We start from the raw sequence: 15,866 nt of genomic DNA, 5'->3' as shown, positions 1-15,866 counted from the left end.
ACTTCTGCTTTTCAAAGATGTATAGCTGTACAACTGCGCATTTGTTTTGCAGCCATTTTCATGTGCGAGTGTAAACGTTGAGGGGGCGTGGCCAGCAGCAGCTTATTTGGATTTAAAGTGACAGGAGGCCCTAAAAAAGATCATTCTGACAGGAACAGGCAGAACTGAATCTCATTATCTAAGACTGGTTTTCTGCAAAAAATGTAACAAACATGTTTTGTATAGCCCACACAAATTCGTAATCTGTTAAAGGAAGCACAATAGGTCACCTTTAATGTGTTTTTATTCATCTCCAGCTCAACACTTTGCGGCACCAAATTCTGCTGCAGTTACAGGAAAAGAGTTTGTCTCATCCAACTTCACACAGACATTCGTCTTCTCAAAGTAGATCAGTCAGACTGGAGAATGTTTCCAACACACCTTACTACTGTTGATTTGAGGAGCGGCCATATTAAAACGACAAGTCTTGCGAATCGTAACTGGGACTAGTCGGAGTTCCTCTCACTGTTCTGAGTGGGAAGTCTGACTTCCCTGAGCGCTCCAGTTGACTTCTCCAACTGGGAAGTCAAAATGTTTGAGTTTCGACCACGAATGGAACGCACAACAAATCTATTGAAGTAATGCTACTCTTAGTCGATGTTTGAACCCACGTCTGCTTGATTTCTATTTCACTCCACAAATATGCAGCTCTTGGTGTTGGTCTGTCACACTAAATAATAAAATCCAGCAAAGTGAGAAAATGAAAACCAAAAAAAACAAAGCAATGTGGACAAACTGTGAAACGATCCCATAATCACATTGTTTGATTGCTCACGCATTGACTTCTTCGCAGTAAAAGCCATTCCAGGAGCTGACAATCCCCCTCTCTCATCCCCACACAAAGCTTTTTCTTCAGCACTGCTGATGCAAACCCAACATTTCTGCCTCCGCTTTAAAGTATCTAATTGCATCAGCGGAGTCCAGCAGTGGCTGCTTGTTGCACTCGAGTTAGTTCAGTTTCAGAAAGTGCAGCGCTAGATAAAAGTTTAGCTCTTGTTATTAGTATCATTTATAAAGCCAGGCAGGGAGTGAACAATGCGGAGGCTTTAATTGTGTAGTTATAGGGGCGAAAAAAAAAAAGAAGAAAAAAGATTAGGAAGTACAGTGGCTGTAGAGACTGAGTGGGTAAAATGAAGAGCAGTGTATTATCAGGCCGAGGCTGAACAAGAACAGACCTGACCCGGGGCGCTGGAGTCACATACTGATGTTGCGTACTGCCTGTCCAACTCCGGCGCATTGTCATTCTGGTCCAGTGTCTCTATGGCAACCACAGCCCTCGACACAAGGTTTGGGTTGTCTGGAAGGGAGACAAGAGAAGGGGGGAAATGAACACTAATGTTCAAGTTATTACAGAATAATCCACCGTTTGCTCTCCAGCGGGTGAAATACGACTCGCTGTTGCCACGGTGCTCCAGGCGCCTCGCGGCAGCGCGGTCCATCGTACCCCTCTGTGTGGCGATGACTGAGATATTATGCCACTGCTTTTGCTCACGGTCCAACTCTACCACGGCGCTGATGAAGCCCTTGTCGGAGGCGATGCGGAACAAAGCCTCAGGGTCCGACTGAGGATCGATGGAGTATCTACGATACGGGACGAGGAACAGTCAGGAATCGCAGGCGTAAAGAAGCTAATGAGTGTGTGAGTGGTGTGTGTGTGGGTGAGCAACCGTGAGTCGGCCACCTGATGTTGCTGCTCTGTCCCGTGTCCGGGTCCACGGCGTGGACGCGGCCGACGGCGCACAGGGGGGCGCAGTTCTCGGACACGTCCAGGTGGTAGACGGCCTGGGAGAACCGCGGCGGCTCGTCGGCGTTGAGGATCATCACCCGGACCGTCGCCTGGTCCTTGAAGGGCCCTTTCCGTATGAACCGGGGGTCAACGACCGGGTTCGCCACTTCCACGGAAAAAGTATACGAATTACGCATTTCGTAATCCAGAAGCTGTAAGAAAGAAAAAAAACAAAACGGTGAGTTATTTTTTGCTCTGGTTCTGATCCAGCTGAAGACGTCATCATTCATTTCCTCCATTCATTCTTTTCTTAAGCGGCTCGGGTGATTTTTTTTATTCTGTCTAATTAATGACGAGCCTCATTTCCTCCTTCAATCCTTCTTCGATAATCTCACCGAATGTTGTCAAAAGCCCTAAAAGTCGAAATCCTGTTCTTTTAACAGGACCTCACTTTCAATGAGTGAGCCTCCGACCAGCTGATGTCTAGTTCATCATTTCTCATTTATCACTCCCTTCAGGAGGCCGGTGGGCTGACACTATCAGCAGAAGATGTTTAAAGTGTTGCTGATGCAATGGTTTGAAAAACTATTCAAACCCCTCCAACTTTTCCCAGTTTCATCCTTTACAACCACAAACGTCCGTGCATCTTATTGGGATTTTGTGTGTAAACCAACACAAAGTGGTGGGTAAAGAAAATATTACATGCTTTAAAAATATGCACAAAGCTCCTCTGGGTCAATACTTTATTGAATCATCTTTCACTACCGTTTTTGGTGTATGTCTCCATCAGAGAAATTCTTCTTTGTGAATGAGCTCAGGCTTCATCCTCAATTTTAAAGTCTTGTCACAAAGAATATCATTATTTTTAAGACATTTTTAAGACCATTACAGAGTTTAAGACCTGTAGCACAACAGAAATACACACACAAACAAAATAGCAAATAAACAAATCGTATGGGTTGGCAACAGAAAGGAGCCAATGGTTAAGATGAACATCGCCCAGCTAACTGGAGATAAATTTACACTTACCCATGATGTACGTTAAAAGCTAGCTACACTGCAAAAACACAAAACCTTGTTAAGTAATTTTGGCCTAGTGCAAATATCTTAGTACACTTGAAATAAAGCAAAACTAACCAATGTGTGACTTTTCAGCAATATGTAGAAGCTTGTTTTAACTAAATATTTCCTGTTGATTACAAAGTACTAGCTTCACTGTCAGATTATTTCACTTATAACAAGACATTTTTCTCATGTTACAAGTGAAATACTGAAAACAAGCTCCAACATCTTTCTGGAAAGTAACTTGTAAGTTACTTTTGTCTTATTTCAAGTGTAATAAGATATTTGCACTAGAAACTAGGCAAAAGTATTTAGTGTTTTTGCAGTGTAGTTAGCTAGACAAAACTGGCTAGCTACCCAGATAGCATTGTAAAGCAAGACCCTCTGTCATTTTTACAGTCTGGCTGGAGTCTTTTCTACTAAGGTTCTTAATTGGACTCATCATCTTCAGGTGTCTGTAAACGACATTTGTCATGGCTCCTCTGCGACCACTGGTTCATGAAGATCAGATTTGCAGAGTGGATGACTAACAGTTGACCTGTTGACAGATTCCCTCCTGAGCTGTGTATCTCTGCAGCTCCTCCAGAGTCACCATGGACTCTGCCTGACAAACAGGCAAGAGACATGGCAGGTGGACTGCCATGTCTGGCTGCAGTGAGCATATTTTCATTTGCTCACTGCAGAAACACAAAACCTTACTAAGAACTTCTGCTCCAGTTCACTGAACTAAACGGTTCAGCAAGATGTAAAGACTTGTTTTAAGTGAATAATTTCTTAATATTGGTGTCACTGGCAAATTATTTGACTTAAGACATGGAAAAAGTTTTATTATAAGTCAAATATTTTGCCAGTTGAACTAGTATTTAAAAAAAATCTATAATAAGGAATTACTTCTCAAACTTTTTAGCTTATTTTGCTAAAAATCTACTAAATTTGGGGGCTTAATAAAATGTGTTCCACACATTTCTACTTTCCATGTATAATTTTCTCCATATTTATGCTCTAGTTTGTGTTGGTCGACAACATAATACCACAATAAATTACCCAAAACTTTTGTGGTTACAGCTTGACAAACTGTGGAGAGGTCAGTGGGGTATGAATGAATGACCCTTCCAGGGCACCATAAAAGCAGCTCAACCTCCCCGATTTTGAACGTTTCCCCGTGATAAACCTCAGCTGCTTCTCGCGCATTCAGAGTGCGTCGCCGATCACCTTGTTCAGCACGATGACGGCCTCTCTGGCTCTGCCGGTGACGTTGAAAATGTCCGTCTCCTCCGCGTCCAGGATGGTGAACTCCAGCTGTGCATTTTCTCCCAGGTCAGGGTCGGTGGCGGTGAGACGGCCCACCTCCACACCTGGTGCAGCCAGCTCCGACACGGAGAACGACCATGCACCTGCAGCGCAAAGAGGGGTGGGGGGGGGGGAGGTCACAATGAATGGAGCAGTTTGAGAGCTGGCACTGAATGTTCATGAGGACGCTGTCTGGCTCCGTTTGGGCTCAAAACAAAGCGGGCATTACGCTAATGCATGCAGCTGCTCCCCCTGCGCAGATTTCATGATGAAGTTTGGAGCATTGTTCGCTTCTCTGTCACGGCTCTCGCAGCATATCACGGGTCTGCTTGCGTTGCAGGAGCGATTAGTCGGTGCGACAATCGCAGTAAATCATTCGAGGAGCAACATTTCGTCTTGAGGCGATGCTAATGTAGGTAAACAGCACCTTGTTTCTGCGGGAAAAAAATGAATTATACAGAGCTGCTGTGGTTGGGGAGGAGGGGGGTAAACATGTTTATAAGGCAGTAATAAAAGATGTAGAAAATATTCACTTTAACCAAAATAATGAAACAAATGAAAAAAAGGCTGCTATTTGTGATTTTTAATTTAGGTTTGTTAGCTATTACTGTAATTTATTGATAATAAATTTTTAAAAAACGCTCCTCCTGTGCTGTTCTGTCCGGAAGGTTCAGGTTCCGACCCTCTTTGTCTTTGCGCTGCGATATCATCAGATGTTGGTTTTTCACAGCTTCGCAGGGCCGGCGTGTGGCATGGATGAATAAAAATACATGTTAATTGTGTCCTAAAGCGAGAAAGCTTGCATCCTTGATATGTTATGGTGCGCAGAGACGCATGAAACTAACTCTGCAGACTGCGAGCATCGAAGGAGTTTTCCTTTTAGCGCAGCGTTCACACATAATGCAGAGAACCAGAACCAAACTTGGAGAAGCAGCACTCAGCTTCTATGCATCGCAAATCTGGAACAAACTTTCTGAAAACGTGAAACGTTTAAGTTTCTTTAAATTTAAAGCTAGAAACCCAGCTGGTTAGCGTTTGAGTCACAATAACTAGAACATTGATCGATGTATCTGATGAATATTTGCTTCATAATTCTGATGACATTTTTCAAATTGTATTGTTTACTGCTTGTGCCATAATTGGTATCTGTTGCTGAAATGTGCTTAACAAGTAAATTTCACTTGACCAGAACAAATAGTTCCTGAAAACAGGAGTTTTTCATTTATTAAAACAATAATCCATATTTCAGTAAGAAAAAAGAAGAAAAAAGCTCCATGATTGTTTTATTTTGCTTTCCTAATTGGATTGTTTACATTCAAACGCCCGAAAGTTTTTAACAGTGCGACCACAAACTGACTTGTACATTTTATTGGGATTTTATGCGACGGATTGAAAATGAAAAGGTGGTTTTCAAAATTTACAACGAATGAATAAACTAAAAAGTGTGGCACGCGTTTGAGTTTGACACCTCTGAATAACATCTAGACTTTCCATTTGTATAACAATAAACAAATTGTCTTCATAATTACTGTCTACTTTGTGTTAGGCCATCACTTAAAATCCCAGTAAAACTCACAGAAGTTGTAATGTGACAAAATGTGACAGATTTCAAGGGATTTAAATGCTTTGCAGGGCCCTTTAAAAGCTATGTTCTATAATTTATGCAGGTTTCTGGTTTCTCCCCAATACTACTCTATCTGAACTCTTTAATCACTTTAAACATTTGAGCCATGCCGTTTGACTATTATTGTAATGATTTCTGATCTCCGTCTCTTAAAAAGCCCGGAGCTCCTCTGGGATGTCCGTCCTCAAACTCTAAAAAACTTCTGGTTTCAGCCCAATTATCTTCAAACATTCAGCGTCGTTTCTTTGGTTCTGGTCAGGAAATGGAAACTGAACAGGCTGAGAATAACAGACATGAGGATGATGATCACTCTGTGTTAACATGGAGACGTATTTAAACTGAAGCTTCAAGTTGTAAGTGTCAAACAGCTGCGTGTTTACGTTTCTGTGACTGACAGTATGTGGGTATAAAAAAAATCTAAATTCTTCATGGACCCTTATAGTTAAAGCTCATTATCATTAATTGATATTGACATTAAATCAACTTCATGAGGGAAGAACATCAAACAATAAGAGTTAAAACCACAGAATGTCAAAACCTTACATTTTCAAATAAAGATTAACATTTACCAAAGGAAAAAACTATGCAAAAACAAATCTCTCTCTCTCTCTCTCTCTCTCTCTCTCTCTCTCTCTCTCTCTCTCTCTCTCTCTCTCTCTATATATATATATATATATATAAATGAAGTTATTGGGCTCTAAAGTTAATAACTGGTTGTATCACTGCAAAGACTTCATTCGTGTTTTTGTAAGAATTTTCAGTGAGTCTTTTGCATCACTGCAGAGAACTTTTGACCCACTTTTCATTGCAACAATGTCAATTTAGCTACACTTTTTGAAGTATGAGAAGCATGTCTTCAGGCACGCCAATTGAATTTTGGTTGTGACTTTGACTAGGCCTCTCCAAAACCTTAATTTTGTTTCTTTTAAGCCAATCAGAGATGCATTTGCTGGTGTTCTTCGATTTAGAGGTGTGTGATTCTGTATCGATCCCATACCAGGTAAATACAAGCAACGTATCGCCAATACAAATACCAGCCTGACAGAGTTCACCTGTTCTGCTGCCACCGTTTAGCCAAGACGGCAGCGGCCGAGACGGCAGCGGCCGCTCCGCAAGCGGTGAGAGGCCAGGCAGCGACCGGTGGCGGGTTGTGTCGTTTTACCTGGCATCCCGTAATGAGCGCTGCTTGTTTTGATGCGGCACAGTGGCAATAAATAAATAAATCAAATCCTGAGGAAAGACTTCACCTTAATCAAATCGGCGCCGCCTCCTCATAAACAGGCACATTATACAAAAAAATAAATAAAAACACACCCTTCGCTTTCAAAGAGCATGCCAAATGAGCCGTTCGCTAAAACTGTGGCGTTATTGTCAAAGTGAAAATAACGCCCTGCAGTGAAGTGGGGATATATTGTCAGATATCAGTAAATAAATAACATGCTGGTGCTGTCTGGAATTATAATATTGCTTCCATAAAACGCCTGTATTGCAGCACAATATATCAACATAAGGAAAAAAGAGGAAGGAGTGTGGGGGGCTTTAAACATTAAGATGAATGGCAGTGAGTAGAGATGGAGGGGGGAAACGCACACAGGGAAGAGGTAATATGTAAAGAAATGTAGGGTTTTGCTGAAAGTGTTGGACACATTCTGCAGTGATTTTGCTGTCTATTGAAGCAGAAAGCACTGAACTATAAGATAAAATATTAATAGCGGGGAACCGGGAAAAAGCTTTGATGGGAAAAAAAGGGACACGATCTTTCACTCTTCTGCATCAAGAGGCAGTCCGTGTAAACTTTAGGGACCACTGTGGGATGCTCACATAGAGTTCCTTGCAAAAATAAAATAAAAAAAATAAATAAATAAAATAGTACTCACACCTGACCACACACAACCTTTCCCACATTTCGTCACGTTATAACCGCAAACGTCGCTGTGTATTATTGGGATTTGATGTGATGAACAGAGACGAGGAGCGAATATTTGTGTTGACAAACACACACACAAAAGAAATAAAAAAATACGGCACAAGAAAATCCAAAAGGTAAGGCGGGAATGTCAAAGAGAAACTCGTGGAGCAGATTAAAGCAGCGAACGTACTGAGATTTAAAGGTCAGAGTTCAATTCTTCATCAGAACGAGGGAAGAGCAGACAAGAACCAACCGTAACCGGCGTCCATGATCAGGGATAAATAACAAAACCAGTCAGATAACAACTGGCCTTAAGAGAAATAGGAGACACAGCAAACATGTCGAACTAGACGCTCTGGTCAGATGAGAGACAAAAAAAGTTGTCGATAAATATTATTTTATGGATATTATTAAAGGGAATTTTTATAGTCAAAGGAAACAGATGGAGCACAAAATTAAAGGGGCAGTGCTACGTGTCTTCCAGCCATATAGAACCATTTTATAGCACAATCAAGTAAAATTACCTTCAGTTGTTAGAAAAGTATTGCATATATCAAATATGACTTAGAAGAAATTTGACTTTGTAATTTAGCGGGTTGAAATTGGGCCTCTGTCCCAAAAAACGTGGCTTTTACAAAATACTGCCCCTTTATGGGACCCCAAAGAGTTAACAGAGAGCTCCGGTCCACAAACAGCATAAAACTGAAGGAATAGTTTTGAAGTTGTGCTTCCAAACCAACAAGTGAAGCTTCAGATTGTAAGAGATCGGAGGGAAGGATCCCTTTATCTGTTTTATTTGGAGGAAATCGTGGAAGAAAACCTGCGAGGAGCAACAAAAGCCACGAAGCTGGGGGCGAGTTTCATTTTCCAGAAGTATAACAGCTCTAAAACATACAGCCAAAGCCACAGTTCAATGGTTCAGATCAAAGCACAATCACGTGCTGGAATGGCCTAGTCAAAGTCCAGATCTCAGTCTGAAAGAGAATTTGCAGCAAGACTTAAAAACTGCTGTCCACAGAGGCTCTAACATCCACTTTAACGGCGCTTCTCAGCAGGGCTGAAGACAAGTGAGTCCCACAATTTTCAGCTCATATTCAAAATGTTGAAAATGTTTTTTTTTTTTTTTGTTTTTGCTGCCCGATCACATAAAACCCCATTAAAGTACAGTACAGACCAAACGTTTGGACACACCTTTCTAATTCAATGGGTTTTCTTTATTTTCATGACTATTTATAAGGCAAGAAATCCCACTTATTAACCTGACAGGGCAGGTTGACCTATGAAGTGAAAACCATTTCAGGTGACGACCTCTTGAAGCCCATCAAGAAAATGCAGAGTGTGTGCAAAGCAGTAATCACAGCAAAAGGTTGCTACTTTGAAGAAACTAGAATATAAGGGATATTTTCAGTTGTTTTACACTTTTTTGTTTAGTGCATATTTCCACATGTGTTATTCATAGTTTTGATGCCTTCAGTGTGAATCTACAATGTCAATAGTCATGAAAATAAAGGAAACTCATTGAATTAAAAGGTGTGTCCAAACTTTTGGTCTGTACTGTACGTTCATATTTATGGTCATAATCTGACAAAGGAGCATTGATACTTTTGCGACCTCACTTCCTCTGCAGCTCATGCTATGTGAGAGCGAGTTTCCAAAACGACGACTCGGTAAGAAACGCTCAGCTCTCATCCGGAACCCAAGCAAGGCGAAAAATATTCGAACTCTATCATCGCAGGACACTTTGTCGTCTCGTGATCAACAAGCGCTCGCTACGTCTACAATGGGAAGCCACTGCGGCTGACGTGGCGACCCGGCAAGGCGTGGTGCGCTCACTGCGTCTGAAGTGGGGCGGGTTGTCGTTGACGTCGCTCAGCTTCACGGTGACGGTCGTGGTCCCCGTCAGCCCACCCAGATGTCCGCCCATGTCTTTGGCCTGGAGGACCACCAGATATTCGTCCTGCGTCTCCCTGTCCATGTCAGGTACGGCGGTCCGCAGGATGCCTGGTGGAGAGGGAAGCGGGGAGCACAACAAAAAAAAAAAGAAAAAAGAAGAAGAATCACAACAGCTCCAGATTTCACAGTGACACGCCGTCTCCTCGAGTTAGCGTCAAAGCGAGTCATACATTTTAAAACGAGGAGATTTCCAAACATGCGACTCCGGGCCACCGCTCTTTCCCCTAAACTGACTCAGAGAGAGAAATCTAGTTTTCTGCCGAACATATGGTGGGAACGGATAAAACGTAACCATATGAAGAGGATTAACTAACTATGTAAAGTGTTCCCATCAGTTGGAGAAACCGTCTCTGAAACGCCGCTAATTGCTGCCGACGGTGAACAAACCTGTCTGAGGATCCACGGAGAACTGGTCCTGGCCCTGTAAAATCCCGTAGACCAGCCGGGCGCTGTTTCCGTACGTCGGGTCGTCGGCGTCTGTGGCTGTGACCCGGGTTATGGAAGTGCCTGTGAAACGCAAAAGGCAAACGCTCCACATGAAAATCAGATTATTATTAGGTCCAAAATCTTTCCTTTTGCGTATTCAGTAGTTAAATCTGTTAGGCCAAATGGGATAATGCAGTTCCTCCTGCCTCTCTGTTGCTCACAAAATGTTCCGAGTGTCATCCTTGATCTCATGCTTGGAGCGGCGTGTTTAGCCCAAGTGTGGAAAAAAAATATGTCAAGTGAAAATTTGATTCTACATAGTACTTTACAGCAATGTGAAGCTGATTTCTTTATATTTAGCCTCAGCAGAACCAGATTTTCTTGTATTTACTGGCAGAGCGGTGATGATCATCGGTTCCCTCTGGGCTCTCTGAAAGTTTTCTAAAGCTTTTCTTCAAACTTTGACAGCTTTTTTTCACTCTCTATGAGCCCAGCTTGTTGCTTTAAAGGCCACTTAACATTGAAGAGTCATCCTGGCATAAAAAGGCAAAAAAAAAAAAAAAGCCTCAGGGGATTAGCTGGTGTTATTTTAAATGAGATCTTTGTTATTAACAGTCTGTCGCAAAGAAACTATTTCACTGCAAAAGAAAAGCACAAAATCTTACAAAGTAATTTTGGTCTGGTTTTACTCTTAAAATGAGACAAGAGTTCTGACACTTTTTACAAACTTAACTTGAGCTTTCCTCAGAGTTAACTGAACTATCAGCTGTTCTGGGCCTGAGATGTTAACCCGGACTGCCGCGCAGACTCTGAGTTTGTTTGAATCTCGCTTTTCCCAAATAACCTCCCCGATCAGATTCAAAATTACACAAGTTGCATTTAGGTCGCCAGGAGTTCAGCTTTCTATATCTGAGACAGAGTTTGATTTCAAAGCTTCCCCCTTGGGGGTATTATACTGTAAGTTGGTCTGCCTGGGAATCGGTTTTTTTTTTTTTTTGCTGTTTTTTTTTTTATAGCAGAGGTAGCAGTATGCCTGTCGCGATAAACGGTAAATCAATTAATCGTACGATAAATTAAAACGATCGACGTCATTTTAATTATCTGCATTATCGTCTCTTCCGGCCTTTTTCTCTTTCTGTTGATGACACCGAATGAAAAAAAGGCTCAACTCCAGTGCTCTCCACTGACTCCTCCCTTCCTCATTTCCTTAGTGTAAAGCCCAGCGCACACTACACGATCTTAGAGCTGTGGGCTGATTGTCGGCCCATTTTCAAAACCTGACAGACCACACTTTACCCGACAGAAATCCTAGGTATATCGGTTCGATCGGTTCATTCCTGCCCTGTGGTGTCCAACAATGGGCACAAAATAATGGCTACAAGTTCAGTGAACTAATTTTAAAACCAGGCATTAATCAATGCTTTACTACAATCTACCTGCAATGCATGTGGCTAGTGTCAGCGTAACGTCCTGACTGAATGAAAATCATCAGAACCTATTTACGTCACGTTAACGAAGAACAGCTGAAAAGTTACCGGTTTATCAACTGCTGTAGTAATTTCGCTCCAACTCCTCCTCTTGTCATTTCTATGTTCTTTGCATGTTGAACAAACATTAATGTTGTTTCCACGTCGGCTGGACTTCGGGTTGCGCCGTGTCAGCTGTTTGGGATTCCCCGAGGTAATTTCCCCTCAGAAAGCACGAGGAGAATCCGCGCTTTCTGATTGGCTGCCTGTCACATTCAACAGGTTGAGTTAAAGATCCCAGTCGGGAAAAACCCCTGATTTGGATCGGAGCGGCAACGACGATCTACCGTAACACACCACACAATCTGAGAAAGACCAACTTTCTAAGATTGTTGTATGGGGAAAAATAGGAGCAAAAAATTGTGTAGTGTGAACTATTGCATCAGGTAGTCGATGTGCCCATCTTCTCTATTTAACAGTGTTGTATAAAGTACTGAAATCTCAGAGTCAAGTAAAAGTACAAGTACCTCTCCAAAATATGACTTTGGTAAAAGTCGAAGTCACTGACTGAAATGTTACTTGAGTTAAAGTCTTAAAGTATCTGAAACTTCTTGTACTTAAGTATGGAAATTACTGTAAAAATGGATGTACTCAAGTAATGTAATGAAAAGTACAAGTAAAAAGTAAAACAAAGCAAATGCAGTTTGAATGACATTTTTTATATTTTGGTAAACTTGTCAAATACACTTAAAATAATGTACACAACCAAGTGCAGGCAAAATTAAACCTGCTAATAGATATACCTGCAGGCATCATTTAGTTAAGAAAATTAGGTGCTTTACCTATAGCACAAGGTTAACTTAACCTGCTTTACAACTGAACCAGCTTCTTAGTAAACCCTCCAGGACAGAAAATACAAAGTTTTTGTAAGCCTTAAGTTTTCCCTTCAAGTAAGGTCAGTGCTGAAAATGAGAAAAATAAATAGTACAGAAAATGCGGCCAACATGAAGAAAAAGAGCTGTTACGATTACTCTACTTCACAAATCAGTGAATCAGTCAATGCTACAGTCAGTAGGTGGTGCACACAACTGGTCATTATGCAAAAGAAAAAAAGAATTGGGAGGGAAATGCAGCTTATTGGCATCTCTGTAAACCTGGTTTTGAACTTGCATGCCTTTCCTATATTCGTTAAATTTTGTCTAAATTGCTATCGCTATGGCTTCTGTCCCCCCTTGAACAGAAGAGTCTAGGTAGCCTGATACAGTCAACATTAGGCCTAAGCTAAATACACCACGTGTGGAACTGAAACAATGCCAAACAAAGTTCATTTATGGTCAAAATTTCACAATACAGTAGTGTCTAGTGACCAAGCTATAGTTACTGAAACAGGAGGATTATAACCATTTCATAAGACGTTACCTCGATGTGTTTCTTCAAGTTGGACGGGGAGTTTTTGTAAGATAGAATTTCCATGTGACTGCTACTGATTGCGAGACTTGCTTTGTGTTTAATGGGAGAAGCGAAACAGGTGTATCCTAATTAAAAGTAAAGAAATCAAGAAATGGCAAAAAATGTGGAATGAAGATAAGAAAGGAAGAAGATTATATGAAGTACAAAAGTCAGTTCGAATTCGAAGCATTAATGAAAGAAACAGAAGAGAAGAAATAATAATTAGTAGATTAAGAGTAGGTCATACCTACTTAAATGACATGCTTTATACAATAGGGAGGAAAAATAATGATAAATGTGAGAGATGTGGAGAGAAAGAAAATGTAGAACACGTATTGATGAACTGTAAGTCAAATGAACTCGAAAGGGAAGAATTAAAGAGAATAGTTAGAAATATGGGGCATGAATGGAATCTTAAAGGTATATTAGGAAATGAAGGAAACATAACAGATATTCACAAATTAAGGAAAGCATTGTTTATTTATCTTAAGAATACAAAATTAAAAAATAGAATTTAATAGATGTGAAGTAATGCTTCTACACACTCATGTACAGTAGGTGGCGGTATGCACCTTAAAGTTGCTTGTGATCCGCCATAATAGAAAAGAAGAAGAAGAAGAAGGTGTATCCTATTGGTGGTGATGAACAAGCCCAGACAAGCAGGCTACGGACTTTGTTCGGTAGCCTGCTTGCTACTTGCTAATCAGTAGGTGGGTCAAAACACTTTGTTTCTCTCTCTCGCTTTTTTGTAACGAGTAACTAAACCACACATTGAAAATGTATCGGAGTAAAAGTACGCAATTAAGTTGGGAAATATAGTGAAGTAAAAGTGAAAGTCATCAAAAATTTTCATACTCCAGGAAAGTATGAAGTACTCCAAAATATACTTAAGTAAAGTAGTGAAGTATTTTTACTTCGTTACTATACAACACTGCTATTTAAATCTAATTATTACTGAAGTATAGTAGTATAGTATACAGACTTCATAATCTGCACTCTTTTGGTTGAATGCAGTATTTATTTCCACTTTGGCTTTATGTTGTTTAGTTTTTATCAAGTACATTTTTTGTTAATGGAGACTGAGAATCCATTTTGTTTTTGTTTTTGGTTGTTTTGTTTATTTTGTTCATCAGTTCCAGTGTTTAGTGTTCTTTTGAAAATAAAGTGTATCTATCTTTGGCAGGAAATCACATGCATTATTACGTAATTTTCAGTGTAAAAAGGTCTTCAAACAATATTATCGTTTATCGCAATAATTTTTGACACAATTAATCGTTCAGCAAAATTTGCTATCGTGACAGGCCTAGGTAGCAGGATGCAGCAATTCTGCAGGGAACATTGTTGGGGTTTGAAAATGGAGCTCATCAGCCAGAGCAAACGGTTTTCAGAACAGCTCGGCATGAAATGATCGGTGAAGATCTCCCGTATCAAACCTAGCGACTCCACGCTGCGTCACTTCCCCTTACAAAAAGCGCTTCTGCGAGTTTTAGAGTGACCGAAATGTTATTCAGTTCATGCGGCACCCTTTCATCTGGCTCAAACGCTTTTTCAGTTTTTTTGCTGCAGTCAAACTGAAACAAAGAAATTTGATTAAAAAGAAGAAAAACGCAGCTGAAAGTTCTATAGAGAGCTCAAATTTGGGAAGGGGACCTGATTAAAGGACGAAATACAACAAAACAGGCAGAAATATTAACCAGGACGTGTAGCTTCACACGTTCACTGAGTTTGTAGAAAATGTTACCCTAAAACTTGCATCTTTCTGCTGTAGACACGTGTCTAGGCTTGTCAGGGACGAGGTCAAAGAACGAGTTCAACAGCAGCCAAAATGTAAAGGCTTTGAGAAAACTCAGCAAGTAGCAGCAGACCTGTAATTAATATCGGTTTAAGAGACCAGAATAAAATATCTTTGAAGTAAAAGTTGATATTCAAGTTTTGCACAGAGAAGTTTAAACGCACGACTTCTTCTCCAGGCTATCTGAAAATCGACAACTGGTTTGATTTTGAGTCCACCGCTTAATCCTGGCTGAACTGTGCGAGCCACTGTTGGACAGGCTGTTAGATAATCTTATGCTCCTCAGATGAAATGTGTGATGAATTCTAATGCAGAGTCCGTGATGCAGACGCAGCACCATGCAGACTAATTGGCACCTCCGATAAAAAAAATAAATAAATCTGTTGCCCCTCTTAAAAGGAATTCACCTTTTATTGCAGCACAGCATCCGACACTGAGGAAAATAAGAAAAATCATTGGGGTGAAACCTTCACAATACAGTAGCAAAACCAAAAGTGTCACAATTGCTAGTAGGTGTAAATATTCCTATGAAATTAATGTAATTGGAGCTTAAAATTCAGGAATGTCTAGTTACTAATTCAAGACTTTCTGTTTCCTTGGGGTGAAAACATGACGGGATGTTCTCCTCTTGTCGAAGCTCCTGATCAAGAAGGGAAAGACAAGAGAACATGCGGTTTCAGTGAGGCAGATGTGTGGAGATTTTAATTAGCCAGAATATGGCTACAAGAAAACAGCGACGCTCTTGAGGTTCGGAGAGTCAGAGCAAAAATCGAAATGTTTACCACAACTGAAACTTCAACAGGCATGAGCGAATGTGGAGGAAACGAAGATCCTTATATCATTACAGGGTTTAGCTCAGGTTTGTGCTAGCTGCATGATAGCAAGCTAGCTTGGGTGAATTTCAGCATCTGACCTGCAGCAGAAGCACATGTAGTCTCTGCTGGGTATTGACCGAATACTGGTACCAAGGCATTCTGAGGCTTTAGTTCCAGTTTTAAAACAGATAAAATTTCATGTCATATCATTAAAGTCATTTTAATAATAAGACACTGACCCTTAAAATGTCTGTAAGGGTCAGTGAGCAGTGCAGCATTTCCCCCTCCCCCACTTGTTGCAGCAAACTGGCTGAA

General features: G+C 40.8%; 1 protein-coding gene across 2 annotated transcripts in view; it reads right to left on the bottom strand.

Moving 5' to 3' along the window:
- LOC114151276 (cadherin-24-like) overlaps positions 1-15,866 on the bottom strand; it is a 46,761-nt gene that overhangs the window by 13,617 nt on the left and 17,278 nt on the right. For both annotated transcript variants that reach the window (XM_028028388.1, XM_028028389.1), the window contains 6 exons: positions 9,991-10,110; positions 9,484-9,651; positions 4,040-4,221; positions 1,721-1,977; positions 1,484-1,620; positions 1,215-1,336 (listed from right to left, as the gene is read on the bottom strand). In XM_028028388.1, coding sequence (XP_027884189.1) covers positions 1,215-1,336; positions 1,484-1,620; positions 1,721-1,977; positions 4,040-4,221; positions 9,484-9,651; positions 9,991-10,110 — 986 coding nt within the window. The remainder of the gene's footprint in view (positions 1-1,214; positions 1,337-1,483; positions 1,621-1,720; positions 1,978-4,039; positions 4,222-9,483; positions 9,652-9,990; positions 10,111-15,866) is intronic.

This window comes from Xiphophorus couchianus, chromosome 9 (assembly GCF_001444195.1).
Source record: "Xiphophorus couchianus chromosome 9, X_couchianus-1.0, whole genome shotgun sequence".
NCBI classification, from domain to species: Eukaryota; Metazoa; Chordata; class Actinopteri; order Cyprinodontiformes; family Poeciliidae; genus Xiphophorus; species Xiphophorus couchianus.
This window is presented reverse-complemented; position numbering and strand designations above follow the sequence as displayed.